The 17,349-nt window shown below is 34.6% G+C and overlaps 1 protein-coding gene across 1 annotated transcript; it reads left to right on the top strand.

Moving 5' to 3' along the window:
• The first annotated feature begins 7,248 nt into the window (after nt 1-7,248).
• LOC110920580 (probable phospholipid-transporting ATPase 8) lies at nt 7,249-15,947 on the top strand. Its single transcript, XM_022164743.2, has 11 exons — nt 7,249-8,280; nt 8,669-10,011; nt 11,472-11,582; nt 11,664-11,940; nt 12,867-12,955; nt 13,040-13,148; nt 13,675-13,890; nt 14,442-14,567; nt 14,655-14,753; nt 14,848-15,039; nt 15,145-15,947. The coding sequence occupies exons 1-11, from the start codon at nt 7,888-7,890 to the stop codon at nt 15,742-15,744; spliced, it is 3,555 nt and encodes a 1,184-aa protein (XP_022020435.1). The 5' UTR covers nt 7,249-7,887; the 3' UTR covers nt 15,745-15,947.
• Nucleotides 15,948-17,349: the final 1,402 nt, after the last annotated feature.

Raw genomic sequence — 17,349 nt, 5'->3', positions numbered from 1 at the left:
CTCGACATGATTGATGATGATTTGTTATGATTGTTTTGAATATTATGTGATTAAGAATGTATGAATGTAATCGGCCATATATGCATTTGATTCGAATCCGAAGAGTTGATTATAGTGTTCATGAAATCGGCTTATGTGTATTATAAAATATTCATGATATAATCGGGTTTAGTGTATGTTGTTAATCGGCTGCTATGGTTAATAATCGTAGTCGACGTGAAAGCTCACAAATCTTGTGGTTCGGGTTGAATGATTATAATGTTTCTTCATGATTAAACCGGTTAGGGTTCATATGAAATTCATAATAAAAACCCTGTTTGATCGATGATATGCTAGTTGGATGATTGGGAATTTGTTAATTGATTGATATGATAAATAAGGAAATTGTTAAGTTGTAACCGATTGCATGTTTTTCCGGAAATTTAAACCAATCGCACAAGAGTCCTTGGTCGCACAAGGACCCAAAACACACATGTTGTTGATCGCACAAGATCAGGTCGCACAAGACCTGATCTGGCCGCACAAGCTTCAGTCACACAAGATGTTATGAACCGCACAAGTGTTAAATGTTGTTAGTCTGATTGGGCCGGACAAGCCCAAACCGGATCGTACAACCCAATCCGGATCGCACAAGATGGTTATCCGTTTTTAATGGTTGGGCCGTATACATGGGCTGGGTAATAGAGCTGATCGCACAAGTCGTTGTTCGGTTTAATTGTTGGGCCGGGTGTTTATGTTTGGGCCGGGCTCTATCAGGTCGCACAACACGCTGTGGATCGCACAAGGATGTGCTGATCGCACAACGTGTTGGGCCGAGACTTATGTGGGCTTCATCCGTATGTTAAACTGATAACATTTAAAACATTCTATGTGTGTACTATGTTGCCATGATCGATACGTGTTAGCAATATGTTAAACTATGTGTAATCATACGTGCTTTACTTGAACCAAACCTGACTTGTATAGTAACCCTGTTAGGACGTGGTTGACCACCCTTAGTTCAAGAACCTTTTGTGTATCTGCCGAGCTAACCAAGGTGAGTTCACACAGCCAAGGCATGGGGGTTCCCGGGTGGGAATGGGATTTGATGGATTATTGTGTTTACTCAGATGATAGAACCTAACGATAAGATACGACTAGACTAGTAACACTTATTGAACTGATCTTCGCACACCTGCCAAGGGTTGGCCGCGATATTATGACTGACTTCGCACACCTGCCATAGGAAGGCCGCGAACTAAATTTACTAATCTTCGCACACCTGCCTGGGAGGCCGCGATACAAAATAAACCTAGTCTAGAATACTTGGGAAATTTCCCCTAATCTTCGCATACCTGCCTGTGAGGCCGCGATACGAACTAATACATGAATAACGAACGAACATACTACTACTCACACTATACTATTACTGAACTATTAACTGTGAACTCGCTCAACTAGTTGTTGACTCTCTGCTGCATGCCTTGCAGGACCTTAGGTACTTATGGAGCTTGCACAAGGAGGAGCAGGTCGTTGTGGGATACGGATCGTAGACGTTATGATAAACAATTGAACTTATAACTTTACTTTGGGTTTTCGTATTATGCTTCCGCTACTTAATTTACGTTTTGTTGAACATCAATCATGTCGTGATGAATTACATTAACTACTTTTAATATTAGATGTTATGTTTGATATGATTGATGGCTTGATCCTGGTCATGTCACGCCTCCAAGCGGTGGTACTCCGCGTGTGGATTTTGGGGGTGTGACACAAACAATAGCCAAAAAACTGTCGTTTTTTATCATTTCGAAAATGATAAAAATTCTAGAAAATAAAATTTTCTGATACAGGGGCTGCCGCCCCTTGGACCCTGCTCCCAGGGGCGCTGCCCCCAGACCCCCGCTAAGGGGGCGCTGCCCCCTTGGAACCCCCGTAGAGTACGGGCTCCGCCCGTACACTTCGAATAATAATAACTCAAACAAGCGTGCACTCCCGCACCTCCTAACTTGCTTGATGTGTATTATTATTCGCTTTGATCACCAAGTCAATCCCCGATTACACTAAAATATCTAACATCTAATCAATAAAATAAAGTCGTGACATGCCTAAATGGATATAGACACGCGTTTTACATCAATCGAAAACCATAAAAATGAATACCGGTACATATATCAATGTTGTTCAGCCGGTATTGGTATATTTTGGTACAGTACTAGTACTCGATACAGATTACGATACCAAAAAATATTTTGTTAGTACAACGTCTTATTAAAAATTGAAAATTAAATGTTATCATAAACAAAATTATTCGGTACTAATACCACACTGAAAATGAGTAAAACAAAAACCAAACATCGTACAAGTTATGACTAATACAACGCCACTAGTGCAAAAATACTCGAAAAATACCGAAACTAATTCGCATCAAAATCTAAAACCACAAAGATATAAACCGGTATTAGTATCGATATTGTTTGATCAAATTCTTTACGATACTTGTACATGATATAGCATATGCTAAAAATACATTATTTAAATAAAGTTCCGTTTTCAATTAGATTTATATTCAAATGTAACAAAATAAAATTAGAGTGACTATGTTTACATTTAAAGTTTATATTCAATGAAGAAAAAAAGAACCTTAGAATCAAAAGGTGGAATATTCACTAGAGAAGTTCATGGTTCTAAATTATTACACATATAATAATATATATTAAAATAAAACTATTTATTACAAAAAAAAATTATTAGTAGATTTATATTAAAAACTGAAACTATTAAAATTTAATAACCATCAATGATATGAAAGATGATAATTGGAAAAAGATGACCAATCATAATCAAGTGACCGAGTCTTGTCACGACAAATGATTTAAGAGTGAATCGTGGAGAAGAGTTATTGTAGGGGCTAAACACATGGCCCAACTATTATTTTACCTATAAACGTGTGTGACCCGTTTCCGGTCAAAAGGTAACTTAATAATCTCTTAATGGGTCCATTTAACCCAATTTTACATTGTCTTTACATGCTATTTACATATATATATAGTCACTCTTGCACAAGTGTGATTTATAACCATTTTTCTATCAAAAACACCTTTATCTTGTCTCCAAATACTAAATCAACAAATCCATTTAGATTTACATTTGTCACGTTACATTTTAAAAATATATTATTATCATTGTCATGACTAATTTCACAATTAAGAAATATAATAAATCTTTAGTCGTCTTAAAAGTTATATCCTTTGAAAATGACTTAATATGTTCATTTTATTCTACTATTAATGGCATTTCATCATTAAACATTAGTTACGTATTTAAGAAGTATGTAGCCTTCTTGGAATGATGTAAACATGTTCTTTTAGCCTTATATAGCAAATACAAATCCTTGTGAATCATCCAAGTTTTATTTTTCTAATAGTAGTCCAACAGACATAAATAAAATGTAGCAGAAGAATTAAATGAACTTTATTTATGTAAAAAGAATCATAAACTAAGAGAACTAAGAGCTGGTAAAAAGACTCAATAATTCTTGTAGTTATGTGTGTTTGTGAGACGTTTTTCAAGGAAAGCTAATACACTTTTTTAGAAAATTAAACTTATATTTCAACTTTTATTTATCATAACAATATTAAATTTCTAAATATAGTCACATATTTTAGATGTCTTTTTTAACGTACATAATTTAAATGTTTTTTACTAATCGAGTGGAGACTTTTCAGAAAACCATCGATCATGGAATTAAATTCACCTTTATCCCAATCACGCTTAACTATAGTGTTTTTCTCTTTTCTACATCCATTACATCTAACACACGTCGATAATATAAGATCGACATTCTTTACAAGCCCCAACATTTCTCGATCACAACGGATACTGGATATACATGGTGTTATATCAAAAGGATACTATGCTACTTATCAAAAACATACCATGTTACTTTTCTTTTCAACAAAAAAGGTACCGTCACATTCACATTTATAGTACTAAAAAATAAGATTCAAAGTTGTTGCCAAACAACTCAAATAGTCAAAATAAGCATGTAAAAGTAATGATCCAAAATTTGAAAGTGAGTTCAGAAAAGCATCCGTAGAAACTACAAACCAGACAAACAACACTGCCTTTCAAAACATTATTATCATGTTCACTTGTTGTAGTATTCTAAACATTTTCTTTTATAAATTAAAATACCTATAACTTGTAGTTCTTATACTAGATTTTTCTTTATGCCATACACTTTTTTTTTAAACACGAAACCCCTAAATTTCACACGTTGCTTAGATTGTGTGATTTGAACTTGCGTCACTTTTATGGAGTTAAACGCCTAGTGCCCCTATAAAAACAATATATAACAATAGTGGTAATAGTTAAAAGTTATAAAATAAGTTTTCTTTTTTTGGAACGACCAATAAAAGTCAGATCATTGAGGTAAACCCAATAACAATAGATCATTCATGAAGACAATGTTGATGAATGCCACACAATAGTAAGACTTCTGGCTAAAAAAAACAATTTCACTTCAAACGAGACTCAAAATCTCCATGTTGAAAGGTCATATGAGTGACAGGGTTAAGTTATACTACAAAGGCTCCTAATTGTAAGAAGACTTTTTAGAGTGACAAATGTCCAATAACCTGAAACCTAAACCCACTACACCATCACCCAAAACTTAAACACCCAACCCCACCACCCAAATAAACCTCCCCCCCCCACCCAAAAAAAAAAAAAAAAAAACTAAAAAAAACCTAACCCCCCTCCCCCACCTCCCAAAAACCTAAAAAAAACCTAAACACCCACCCCCACCCCACCACCATCCAAAAACCTAAATCCCCCTACCTCGGCAATTTTTGTTTAACCGGGGGGAGGGGGGGGGGAGGGTTTAGGTTTTTGACGTTTTGGATGGTGGTGTGTGTTTAGTTTTTTTTTTTTTTTTTTTTTTTATAGTGAGTCTTTTTTAAAAGCATTTATATATTTCTTATTTTAAGAATACTTTGTATTTGATGTTAATCTATAAGTGACAATGAATCATATGATAAATTCATAGACGTTACGAAATAAGTACTGAAGTACATAATATAAAATATAATTAATACGATTGAAATATCATAGAAATTGCAGTTTGGGCATAGCCTACTACGAGGGCGACACCTACATAGATCAACACATTTATTTCTGGAAAGTGAAATCTTTCTTAATTTACGGAGAGATGTGTGACACATGTACGGCAGAGATGAAGTGTGGACGAAGAGTTCGAGAAGACAGACCTCTTCACAAACCACAACACTTTTTTTCTTTCATTGCATGAACGAATCTGTACGGCCATTTTGCCCAATTCTTTTTTTCTTTTCCAAAAATGAATTCTTTTAATTGTTTGCTTTATTGAAAAGATAAACGACACATCTAAAAAATGCTCGTTTTAATAAGGAATAACACTTTAGTTATATATATTCATAAAAGGAGTATATTATAGTTAGGGCTGCAAACGAACCGAACGAACACGAACAAGACCTTGTTCGTGTTTGTTTGTTAAAAAATATATGTGTTCGCGAACCGTTCACGAACACTTATCGAACGAGATTTTATGTTCGTGTTCGTTTGTTAAGGAAATGAAATTGTTCGTGTTCGTTTGTGTTTGTTTGTTAATTTTAGGCAACGAACAAAAACGAACGTTGACGAACACAAATGAGCACAAACGAATGTTCATGAACACAAATGAAAACAAGCGAATACAAACAATCGTTCATTAACAGAATATATAATAAACTGACACTTATTAGATATTTAATTTGTAGGAATTTTGAAGTATTTAAATAAATATAAAAACTAAAAACACTAATGAACTATCGAACACAAACGAACACGTTACCGAACGTTCACGAACATAAACGAACGAACGCGACCTCTGTTCATGTTTGTTCATTTAACTAAACGAACGAAATTTCTTGTTCGTGTTCGTTTGTTTAATACACGAACGAACACAAACGAACTTCCCACCGAACGGTTCACGAACTGTTCGCCGAACGTTTGGTTCGTTTGCAGCCCTAATTATAGTTACATATAAATTTGATTATTTAGTACAAACTTAACAAAAATATAAAGATATCATATTTTAATTTTAATTACATATTGCAAAGAAGAGGTAAGGGGTTTACATCACACAACATTGTCGGCACATTACTCCCACTGGACTTTACAATTGATTCCCGTCAAAACTGTCTCAATTAAAAAAAAAAATGACTTGTTACAAGTGCCAAACCATTTGATGGTCCGACTAATTGGTCCAATCAAGTTATAAAAAAAGCTTACAATTTACCGTTCATTTTTACTCGTAAGCATCATTCTAGACTATATTTGTATTGATCTTATACAACAAAGAAATAAATGACACCATATTATATTAGGGTTAAGATATTCTACAAAGACTTCTAAAAATAAGAAGTGTAGAAAGACACAATGTATCACACAAGATGACACAATGTCGAGCAAAATATAATATAATGCCGAAAAATATAACATAATGTCGATGAAAAAAGACACAATGAGTCGCAAAAGAGACACAATGACGCAAATGTAAAAAAGGCACAATGATAAATAAAAGACACAATGATAATAAATAAAAATTCAAAAATCTACAACCTATAAATCCAAAAGTAAAAACCTAAAATCTCACATTGTAGAGTTCAATGAAACGGTTCCAATGCCTCTTGAATGAGATCAATCGGAGTACGTTGATACCTTTTGTACGACTTCTTATTTTTTTTCAAGTAACTATAATATATATAATTATTTATAACAATATGTCCTTTTTAAATAATAAGTACTCATAATACATAACCCTATGAAAACCTTTTTTGTTTAAACGGCAACTTAAATCTACATCATGTACATCATTTATTTACAATGAAACTTAAACCATTTGAAAATGACTATTTTAACCCTATTGTACCACTACATGCCCATTGGTAATTCTAAGAGTACACGATAATGCAATTTTTTAGTTTTATTTAAAGAAAAAAACATCCTATGTTTTTTAATTATTTTTTTGATACGTGTAATAATTAACAAAACAAGAAATTTGCCAAATCGTACTCATACTTTCAAAACATTACAATTTCTTAAAACAAAACAAAATCAAAACATAAACAAGTAAGATATTACAAGATTCCGAAAATTATACAATTAAAATATAAAAAGAAAAGAAAAGAAAAGAAATGAAAGTAAGTTTTGCATATCATTTTGTGTTTGTTTGCTTGTAAGAAGGGCAATAGGTCATGAAGCTAACTACTCCTCTACATATAGCATAATCATATATACATATAACATATATACATATATATAATATATACACTCTCTCATGTGCATATATCCATCTATCTACTCCATTAACCAGTGTATTAATGGAGAAAGCAAGAGATCTCTGCAACTTCTGACCTAAGTAAGGAATTTTCTCCACTCTGTTCCTTCTATTTTGCTTCTCCTAGGGTTTTGAACCTTCACCAGCTCCATCTGCACTTCAAATTGCTCCAAATTTCAGTTCCTACACATATATACAACCACTTGTATGTATAACTTCATGTATTGAAGTTTGAAATCGAACACGTTCGTTGCGGTTTCCGTTTTAGGTTTCAAAGTTACGGATCAGGTTTATGAGATCTGTAATTTGCTATATTTAGATAATAAGATGTTTGTTTGTTAACTTAATGTTAGTTATAGTTCAAAATCTTTGTAATAACATGATAATATCTGCAGATTTTATCATTTTATGAATGTGTTACTGATTTAGACTCTACGTTGACTTTTACTGTGTGTTTTGAGGCTCTACTGTGTGTGAATTTGAATTTGGAAGAGTAGATTAGGTTTTTTCAACAGTTTTTAGCAGATTAGGGTTTATACATTGGGGATATGGCGTTTGGGAGGCATGAGAGGGTTCAGTTTAGTAAAATCTATTCGTTATCGTGTTTTCGGCCTTCAACTAGAGATGAGCATGGTCAGATTGGACAGAAAGGTTATTCTAGAGTGGTGTATTGTAATGATGTTGATAATCCGGAGGCGGTTCAGTTGAGATACCGTGGGAATTATGTGTCGACCACGAAGTATACGGCGGTTAATTTTTTACCGAAGTCTTTGTTTGAGCAGTTTCGGCGCGTTGCGAATATTTACTTTCTTGTTGTAGCTTGTGTTTCGTTTAGTCCGTTGGCGCCGTTTCGTGCTTCTAGTATTCTTTTTCCTTTGTTGTTGGTGATTGGAGCTACTATGGCAAAGGAAGGTGTGGAAGATTGGAGACGCCGGAAACAGGTACATCGCTATTTTTAGGTTTATAATTTTGATAAATTTTTAATTTATCTGCATTATGCCTACTTTTCTTTATATGCCCAAAATGGAATAATTAGGGGAAAATGTCTTTGAAATATTTTTTGTCAAAATTTTCTAAAATCTTTGTTTTTAGTGTATTTATTTGAAACCATGATTGCAATCAATACATTATATGGTATACCCTGTGGATTCCATACCATAATTGATAGCATCAGAATTGGGATGCAAACCCGAGGGGCTATCAGACCGGTGTTGAAACTTGTAGTATAAGATCATAGCATGAATAACTTTCACCCCCTAGCAAAAAAAGAAAATAATAATATTAACATAAAATAATTATTAAAATAATTCTGAGTTTTATCATTTTCAGGACATAAAGGCGAACAATCGAAAGATCCACGTTTACAGAGACCACTCATTTTCCGAAAGAAAATGGAAAGATTTACGTGTTGGTGATCTTGTTAAGGTCCACAAAGACGAATATTTTCCAGCAGATCTTCTTCTCCTTTCATCAAGCTATCCCGACGGGATTTGTTATGTTGAAACCATGAATCTCGATGGTGAAACGAATCTGAAATTAAAACACGCATTTGATTTCACTGCTTCCTTACAAGATGACGACTCATTTCGCCAATTCAAAGCAGTGGTCAAATGTGAAGATCCAAATGAGGATTTATACTCGTTTGTTGGGAACTTAAGCTACAATAATAATCAGCATCCACTTTCACTTCAACAAGTTCTGTTAAGAGATTCAAAGCTTAAAAACACTGAATACGTTTACGGGGTGGTTATTTTCACTGGGCATGATACTAAAGTCATGCAGAATGCTACAGATCCACCTTCTAAAAGAAGTAAAATAGAAAGAAGAATGGACAAAATAATCTACATTCTCTTCAGCACTTTGATTTCTATATCTTTCATTGGGTCAATCTTTTTCGGGATAAGAACCAATAGAGATTTGAACAATGGAAGTTATAGAAGATGGTATCTTGAACCAAGTCGTACAACTGCTCTTTACGACCCGAAAAGACCCGCATTAGCTGCATTACTACATTTCTTAACAGGCCTTATGTTATACGGCTATTTAATTCCGATATCACTGTATGTATCCATTGAAATGGTAAAGGTGTTGCAGAGTGTATTCATAAATCAAGATCAAGACATGTACCATGAAGAAACAAACAGACCAGCGCGTGCACGAACGTCAAATTTGAATGAAGAATTGGGTCAGGTTGATACGGTTTTGTCTGATAAAACTGGTACTCTAACCTGCAACTCAATGGAGTTCGTTAAATGCTCGATAGCAGGCGTTTCTTATGGGCGTGGTATGACAGAAGTGGAATTAGCTCTGGCCAAAAGGAAAAATGTGGAGCAGCTTGATGCTGGTAATACCTCAAACATATCAGATGATCATGCTGTGAAATCACGGAAATCAGTTAAAGGTTTTAACTTTTGGGATGAACGGATTATGGATAGTCAATGGGTCAATGAACCTAACTCCGATGTTATACAGAAGTTTTTTAGAGTATTAGCTATTTGCCATACAGCTATACCTGAAGTTAATAGAGACACCGGTGAGCTTTCATATGAAGCTGAGTCACCAGATGAAGCTGCTTTTGTCATAGCTGCTCGAGAAGTTGGTTTTGAGTTCTTTCAAAGGACACAAACAAGCATCTCTTTGCATGAATTTGAGAATGGAAAGACGGTTGACAGGTGAGATAATAATTTTTTTTCCATATATACTTGTCTGATAATTTTTCTTTCAATGCTCTTTATGGGGGAAATGCTATAAAAACCCAACATACTTTCTGTTTTTTCTCATCAAAGTCCTTCCACTTTGTTTTGCACTTAAAAAGCAACATACTTTCTTTTTGTTTCATAAAAGTCCCTCCACTTTTTTTTTTTGCACATAAAAAACCAACATACTCTTTTTGTCTCATAAAATTCCCCTAACCACTTTTTATACTTAAAAAACAACATACTTCTACTCTTGTATCATACAAGTCCCGTAAATGTTAAACTTTAACAAAATAAATCTCTTAGTTATGATCAGATGAAATCAAGAAAACACTATTTGACAAATTATCTTTTACTAACGATTTTAAATTTGTGCATACCATTTTATATGTTTGTTATTTTATTTTGAGTTATGTCATCCACGCTCGTGAATTTTATTGTATTGTTGTCCGAATAATATTTACTGTTATCAATTTATTGGATTTAAAATGGAAAAGAAAAGACAAACATTGCACATACTTTGGTTTGTTATATATCCAATTTAAAATATTAATTGATCTCAATTCTTTTCTAACGTGATATTAATAAGTAAAAAAATATTCACAATTTTGTTCAAATTTAACATTTGGAGGGACTTTTACATGCAAAAAGTGGTTTAGGGACTTTTATGAGGGAAAAAAAAGAAAGTATTTTGGTTTTTAATGTGCAAAAAAAAAGTGGAAGGAATTTTATGAGAAAAACAAAGTATTTTTTTTTATTTTTATGGCATTTGCCCTTCTTTATGTGGATATAAGAGCTGCTAAGGAGAAGCCAGTTGCTTGACTTGCATAATTTGAGAATGCTCTTTTGTCCAGGTTCTTTTTTTTAAGAAGAGTAAAATGCCATTTTCGTCCTTGAGATTTGGCCAGTTTTGTGACTTTTGTCCAAAGGTTTGTTTTTTGGCATCTGGATCCAAAAGGTCTAAAATCTTGCCATTTTCATCCAGCTCGTTAACTCCATCCATTTTTTCTCCGTTAAGGCAGGGGTATTTTCATCTTTTTTGTTAACTTAAAGGGCAATTCAGTCTTCTAAATACTTGTACATTCTGCTAAATACTTGTACATAAAGTGAAAAAAAGACCGAATTGCCCTTTAAGTTAACAAAAAAGAGAGAAATACCCTTGACTTAACGGAGAAAAATAAATGGAGTTAACGAGCTGGATGAAAATGACAAGACTTCAAACCTTTTGAATCCAGATGTGAAAAAATAAACCTTTGGACGAAAGTCACCAAACTGGCCAAACCTCAGGAACGAAAATGGCATTTTACTCTTTTAAGAAATATCTAGTGAGTCTATGATGATTACAAAAGTTATATTATTTTAAAGATTATCCAAGTGTTTGAACGAAATGATTTAAGAAGTTCGGTTTCACAGTTTTAGTCCTTTTCTTTTTCCAGGTCATATGAGCTTCTTAATATGATAGAGTTCAGCAGTGCTCGTAAGAGGATGTCAGTGATCGTTCGAAATGCAGAAAATCAGCTCTTCTTACTTTGCAAGGGTGCTGACAGGTGACAACTGACACATATTTATTTAGACTGTAACCACTCACAATTAAAAACTGTTAATTTACATTATTTGAATTCATTCAGTATCATGTTTGAAAAACTCTCTAAAGAAAGTCAACCATTTGAAGATCAAACAAAGAATCATATCAACAAATATGCCGAGGCCGGTTTACGAACTTTAGTAGTTGCATATCGCCCTCTTGATGAAGTAGAATATAAAACATGGGAAGAAGAATTCTTAAAAGCCAAAACTTCAGTTTCACTTGATCGGGACAGTTTAATAGATGCTGCTGCTGAGAAGATAGAACAGGACTTGATTCTACTTGGTGCTACAGCAGTTGAGGACAAACTTCAAAAAGGGGTATGCATAAAAAATCAACTTTTGTCCTCATACTTTATTATTATTCTGTAAGCTAGAGGTGGCAATGCTGACCTTTGCGTATGAAGGGGGCGGTTCGGATTATTTTATCTATAGTGGATCAAATGGCTAAAATAAGAGTAAAATGCCATTTTCGTCCCTGAGGTTTGGCTAGTTTTGCGACTTTTGTCCAAAGGTTTGTTTTTCCGCATCTGGATCCAAAAAGTTTGAAATCTTGCCATTTTCATCCGACTTGTTAACTCCATCCATTTTTTTCCGTTAAATGAGGGGCATTTCCGTCTTTTAGACATTTTTATGAAAATAAAAAACCTATAAGAAATAAAGATCCACCTCTGTTGACTTTCTCCCCACCCAAACCCTTTATCATCACAAAAAAATGTCTAAAAAGACGAAAATACCCCTGACTTAACGTTAAAAAATGGATGTAGTTGACGAGTTGGATGAAAGTGGCAAGATTTCAAACATTTTGGATCCAGATGCGGAAAAACAAACCTTTGGACGAAAATCGCAAAAAGAGCCAAACCTCAGGGACGAAAATGGCCTTTTACTCCTAAAATAAGAAAAATAGTTTAAAAGGAAACATGTCAAACACGTCCATAGTGTATTTTATTTGCACAAAGCATCATAAATCATTTTATTCAAAAGATACGATTATTTTCGAATATTTGACACACTATTTATTCATTAAAAATATAATTTATACTTCGAGAAGTGTTTCGGGTCAACCCAACTAGGCCCTACCCGTAAAATTTCCTGTTTCGGCCCCTTACCCAACCCGCATGACTAATCCATTAAAAAAAGTACTATGGAAAGATTACCAGTTTTGTAATAATATCTAACATGCTACTTATCTATAAAATGTTGTTAGTAAAAACTAACTTCACTCAACAATGTTATGTTGGTTTAAGGTTCCTGAATGCATAGAGAAACTTGCAAATGCTGGAATTAAGATTTGGGTGTTAACCGGTGATAAGATGGAGACTGCAATAAATATAGGGTATGACCACATACTTAGTTTACATAATGTTTGATTTATTTTCTACATATTAAATCATCGGCTTTTACTCTTTGACATGTACAGGTATGCTTGTCGATTACTAGCCCAAGGAATGAAACAAATTGTGATCACATTAGATTCTCCGGATATTAAGTCCTTAGAAAAGCTAAGAGACAGAGAGGCCATTGCCAAGGTACGGTTCCTGTATGAATTTAATTACGGTTTTGAGTAAAATGCCATTTCCGTCCCTAAGGTTTGGCCATTTTTGCGACTCTCGTCCAAAGGTTTGTTTTTCCACATCTACATCCAAAAGGTTTGAAATCTTGCCATTTTCATCTAGCTCGTTAACTCCATCCATTTTTCTCCGCTAAATCAGGGGTATTTCCGTCTTTTTCGCTAACTTAAAGGGCAATTCGGTCTTTTTTACTTTATGTAAGAAGATAGAATACCTTTGAAAAAGACCGAATTGCCCTTTAAGTTAACAAAAAAGAAGAAAATAACCCCGACCTAACGGAGAAAAATGATGGAGTTCACGAGCCGGGTGAAAATGACAAGATTTCACACCTTTTGGATCCAGATGCGAAAGAACAAACCTTTGGACGAAAGTCGCTAAACTGGCGAAACCTTAGGGACGGAAATGGCATTTTACTCTTATGGTTTTTAATTTGTTAATTGTCATATTTACTTGATAAATATTTTAGAAATATGGTTCTTTGTAGGCATCTAGAGAAAGTATAGAGAAGCAATTGAGAGAAGGAAGATCACAGATTGATTTAGCTACATCTAAAAGTAGCTCAGTTTTGTTTGCTTTGATAATTGATGGGAGATCTTTAGCTTTTGCTCTTGATAAAAGTCTTGAAGAATTATTTTTAAAAATCGCAGTTGATTGCTCATCTGTCATTTGCTGCCGTTCTTCCCCTAAACAAAAAGCACTTGTAAGTAGTTTCTTGAGTAAAATGTCATTTTCGTCCCTGAGGTTTGGCCAGTTTTGTGACTTTTGTCTAAAGGTTTGTTTTTCCGCTTTTGGATCCAAAAGGTTTGAAATCTTGCCATTTTCGTCCGGCTCGTTAACTCCATTCATTTTTCTCCGTTAAGTCGGGTATTTCCGTCTTGTTTGTTAACTTAAAAGGCAATTCGGTTGTTTTCACTTTATGTACAAGCATTTAGCATAATGTACAAGTATTCTAAATACCCTTACCAAATAAAAAACAAAAATAATATAGGTAAAAAGACGAAAATACCCCTGACTTAACGGACAAAAAATGGATGGAGTTAACGAGCCGGATGAAAATGGCAAGATTTCAAACTTTTTGGATCCAGATGCGGAAAAACAAACCTTTGGACGAAAGTCGCAAAACTGGCCAAACCTCATGAACGAAAATGGCATTTTACTCTAGTTTCTTATGTATTCTTCAGTTTTTATTATCTGCTTTTTGTTAATGGACTTAATGTTAATGTAAACTTACGTAACTTTTGACCCATGCAGGTTACTAAGATGGTCAAAGAAGGTACAAGAAAGACAACATTAGCAATTGGCGATGGGGCAAATGATGTTGGGATGCTTCAAGAGGCGGATATTGGTGTTGGAATTAGTGGTGCAGAAGGAATGCAGGTTTCTTTTTTCATTTTCTTTAATATTGTTTTGAGTTTTCGGTATTTTCAGTTATAACCGATGATTGTTTACTTTTATGAATTGCAGGCTGTGATGGCAAGTGATTTTGCAATAGCTCAATTTCGATTTCTTGAACGATTATTATTGGTACATGGACATTGGTGTTACAGGCGTATAGCTATGATGGTAGAAGCATATTTCATTATCTTTTTCTTTATTAAAAACATCAAGTATGTCACATAAGTAGAAATTAAATGATATATTTGTTTTTTGAATCCAGATATGTTACTTCTTCTACAAAAACATTGCTTTCGGGTTCACACTTTTATGGTTTGAAGCCCATGCTTCTTTCTCTGGCCAACCCGCTTACAACGATTGGTACATGTCATTCTACAATGTTTTCTTCACCTCACTTCCTGTCATTGCTCTTGGTGTTTTTGATCAAGATGTGTCCGCACGACTCTGTCTAAAGGTAATACTTTATCATGTTTTTCTGATTATCTAAAATCACATACTTTTATAAAATACAAGCTACATGAAAAGACAGCGTACCTGACCCGTAATTCAAATTTGTCAGTACCCATTGCTATATCAAGAGGGAGTGCAAAACATCCTCTTCAACTGGCCAAGAATCCTCGGATGGATGTTCAACGGTGTTCTAAGTTCCATGATCATCTTCTTCATTTGCAAGAACTCCACAATCCACCAAGCTTTCCGTGAAGACGGCCACGTCATCGATTACGAAATCCTCGGTGTCCTAATGTACACTTGTGTAGTGTGGGCTGTCAACTGCCAAATGGCGCTATCCATAAACTACTTCACCTGGATTCAACACTTCTTCATCTGGGGCAGTATCTTCTTTTGGTACGTATTTCTAGTGATATATGGGTACATAAACCCCCTATGGTCAACAACAGCTTATCGGGTGTTTGTGGAAGCGTGTGCACCGAGCCCGTTTTATTGGATGACCACTTTCTTGGTGGTTGTGTCGACCCTGTTACCTTATTTTCTTTATAGAGCTTTTCAAACGCGGTTTCATCCAATGTATCATGATGAGATTCAAAGAAGACGGTCGGAAGGTTGTGAGGAGGTGAGTCCTGGTGAGTTGCCAGGTAGGGTGAAGGATAAAATGGACCATTTGAGTGAGAGGATGAAGCACAGCCACAGGGAAATATAGGGTTGGGTTTTGTTTGTTTACTTGTGAAATTACCAACATAGCCTGCTGCTATCATGTATGCTAACATGTAATATGTAAAATTTATAGTGTATATATTACTAGTTGTAATTAAACGTGATCCATGTTTTTCCCTACAAGTGGTTATGGATCAATTCAAGTGTTTACATCAATACGTTACCACAATAAAGGGATATTGAATTTGAGTGGGACAATATTCCAAGATAAGACATTAGGCCCGAAAGAACTAAAGAAGCATGTTAACAGGCCAAACTAGGCCCGTTTCGTATTTGTAAAAATGGTTCCTGAACCTGGTTTGTCCGAACCTGAAACGTTAGTGAAACCGGTTTGGCAAGAACTGGTTAGTGTTTAACCCTAATCAGTGGTTATTAATTGGTTTGTAACTTGCCTCGTTCAAATTGGTTTACCCTTACCAAACACACCAGAGCCTAAGCGAACCGATCACTTCCCTCGCCAAAATCCAGTTCCACCAAGAAACCAACGAGTTGGCAAGTCTACCTTCTGTGAATTTTTGTGAATTTAATTACAAGGACTCAATATATAAAGACTAAACATCCTACACTAATCCGAATTCTATTTCTTCTATAACTCAAATACTAAACAATACTTATCTAAACAAATAATAATAAAACTAACACTAATAGATAATTCAAATAATAAGTAAATAACTTTAATTATTATTTTACTCGTTTAATCCTTCGACTTTAGATCTCCACTGAATCGTCCCTTGAGATCTACCGAACTTCCCTAGTTGATGTAATCTTATCACGAAGATGGTGAGTTTTACTTGTTTTGAAACTATCGTTTACAAAAACCGTCTACATTAGCTATACTCTCGACAACGTTTGTGTATTTTTTTCTACTTTTAAACCCAAACAGCCAAACTTGTTTACAGATTATTGCTTTAACAATAGAAACAAATTAAAAACTTATATACGAGTCTAATGCTAGTCCTTTCATACTGAAAATGATTCTGAAGTAATGGTCGAAACTGGGATTGTTAAAAATATTAAGTTGACTCAAAGTAAAATGATGCATCACATAAATATTTAACCACAAAATGCTTATAATATGATTAGCCAATTTTCACGGGCTGTTTATCGCGTCAAGTTTATGGCATAAGGTAAGCACGTGGTGTAGAATACCACAAATCTTCGCATTTTCAAAGAAATACGACTTGTTTAGTTATCGAGCTCGAGCTTTACATACAAGACTCGTTTAGGCTCGCGAGTTTAAACGAGCCCAAACAAATTTTATATTAATTTTTATATATAATATACTTACCATTTAACATTGGTGATCCGAGCCCTAGCCGAGCTTTGGCTCATTTAAGCCATCGGAGCGAGCTCAAAGTGAGCTTTTAGCTCGTTTAATATTGCTCTCAAATTACCTTGAGCTGAGCCATGCCAAACTCAAGCTCTTGGGCTTTAACTTAGAGCCGAGCTTGATCTCAAAATAATAGGCTCGAACCAAGTCGAGCTTCATAAAAGCATGACGAGCCGATCTCGAGCCTAGTCAGTCTTGGGCTCGACTTGTTTACACCCCTAATCATGAGCCACACCTAGTCTTCCCCAACTCGATCCAAAT

The sequence above is a fragment of the Helianthus annuus genome, chromosome 17 (genome assembly GCF_002127325.2).
Source record: "Helianthus annuus cultivar XRQ/B chromosome 17, HanXRQr2.0-SUNRISE, whole genome shotgun sequence".
Classification (NCBI taxonomy): Eukaryota; Viridiplantae; Streptophyta; class Magnoliopsida; order Asterales; family Asteraceae; genus Helianthus; species Helianthus annuus.
This window is presented reverse-complemented; position numbering and strand designations above follow the sequence as displayed.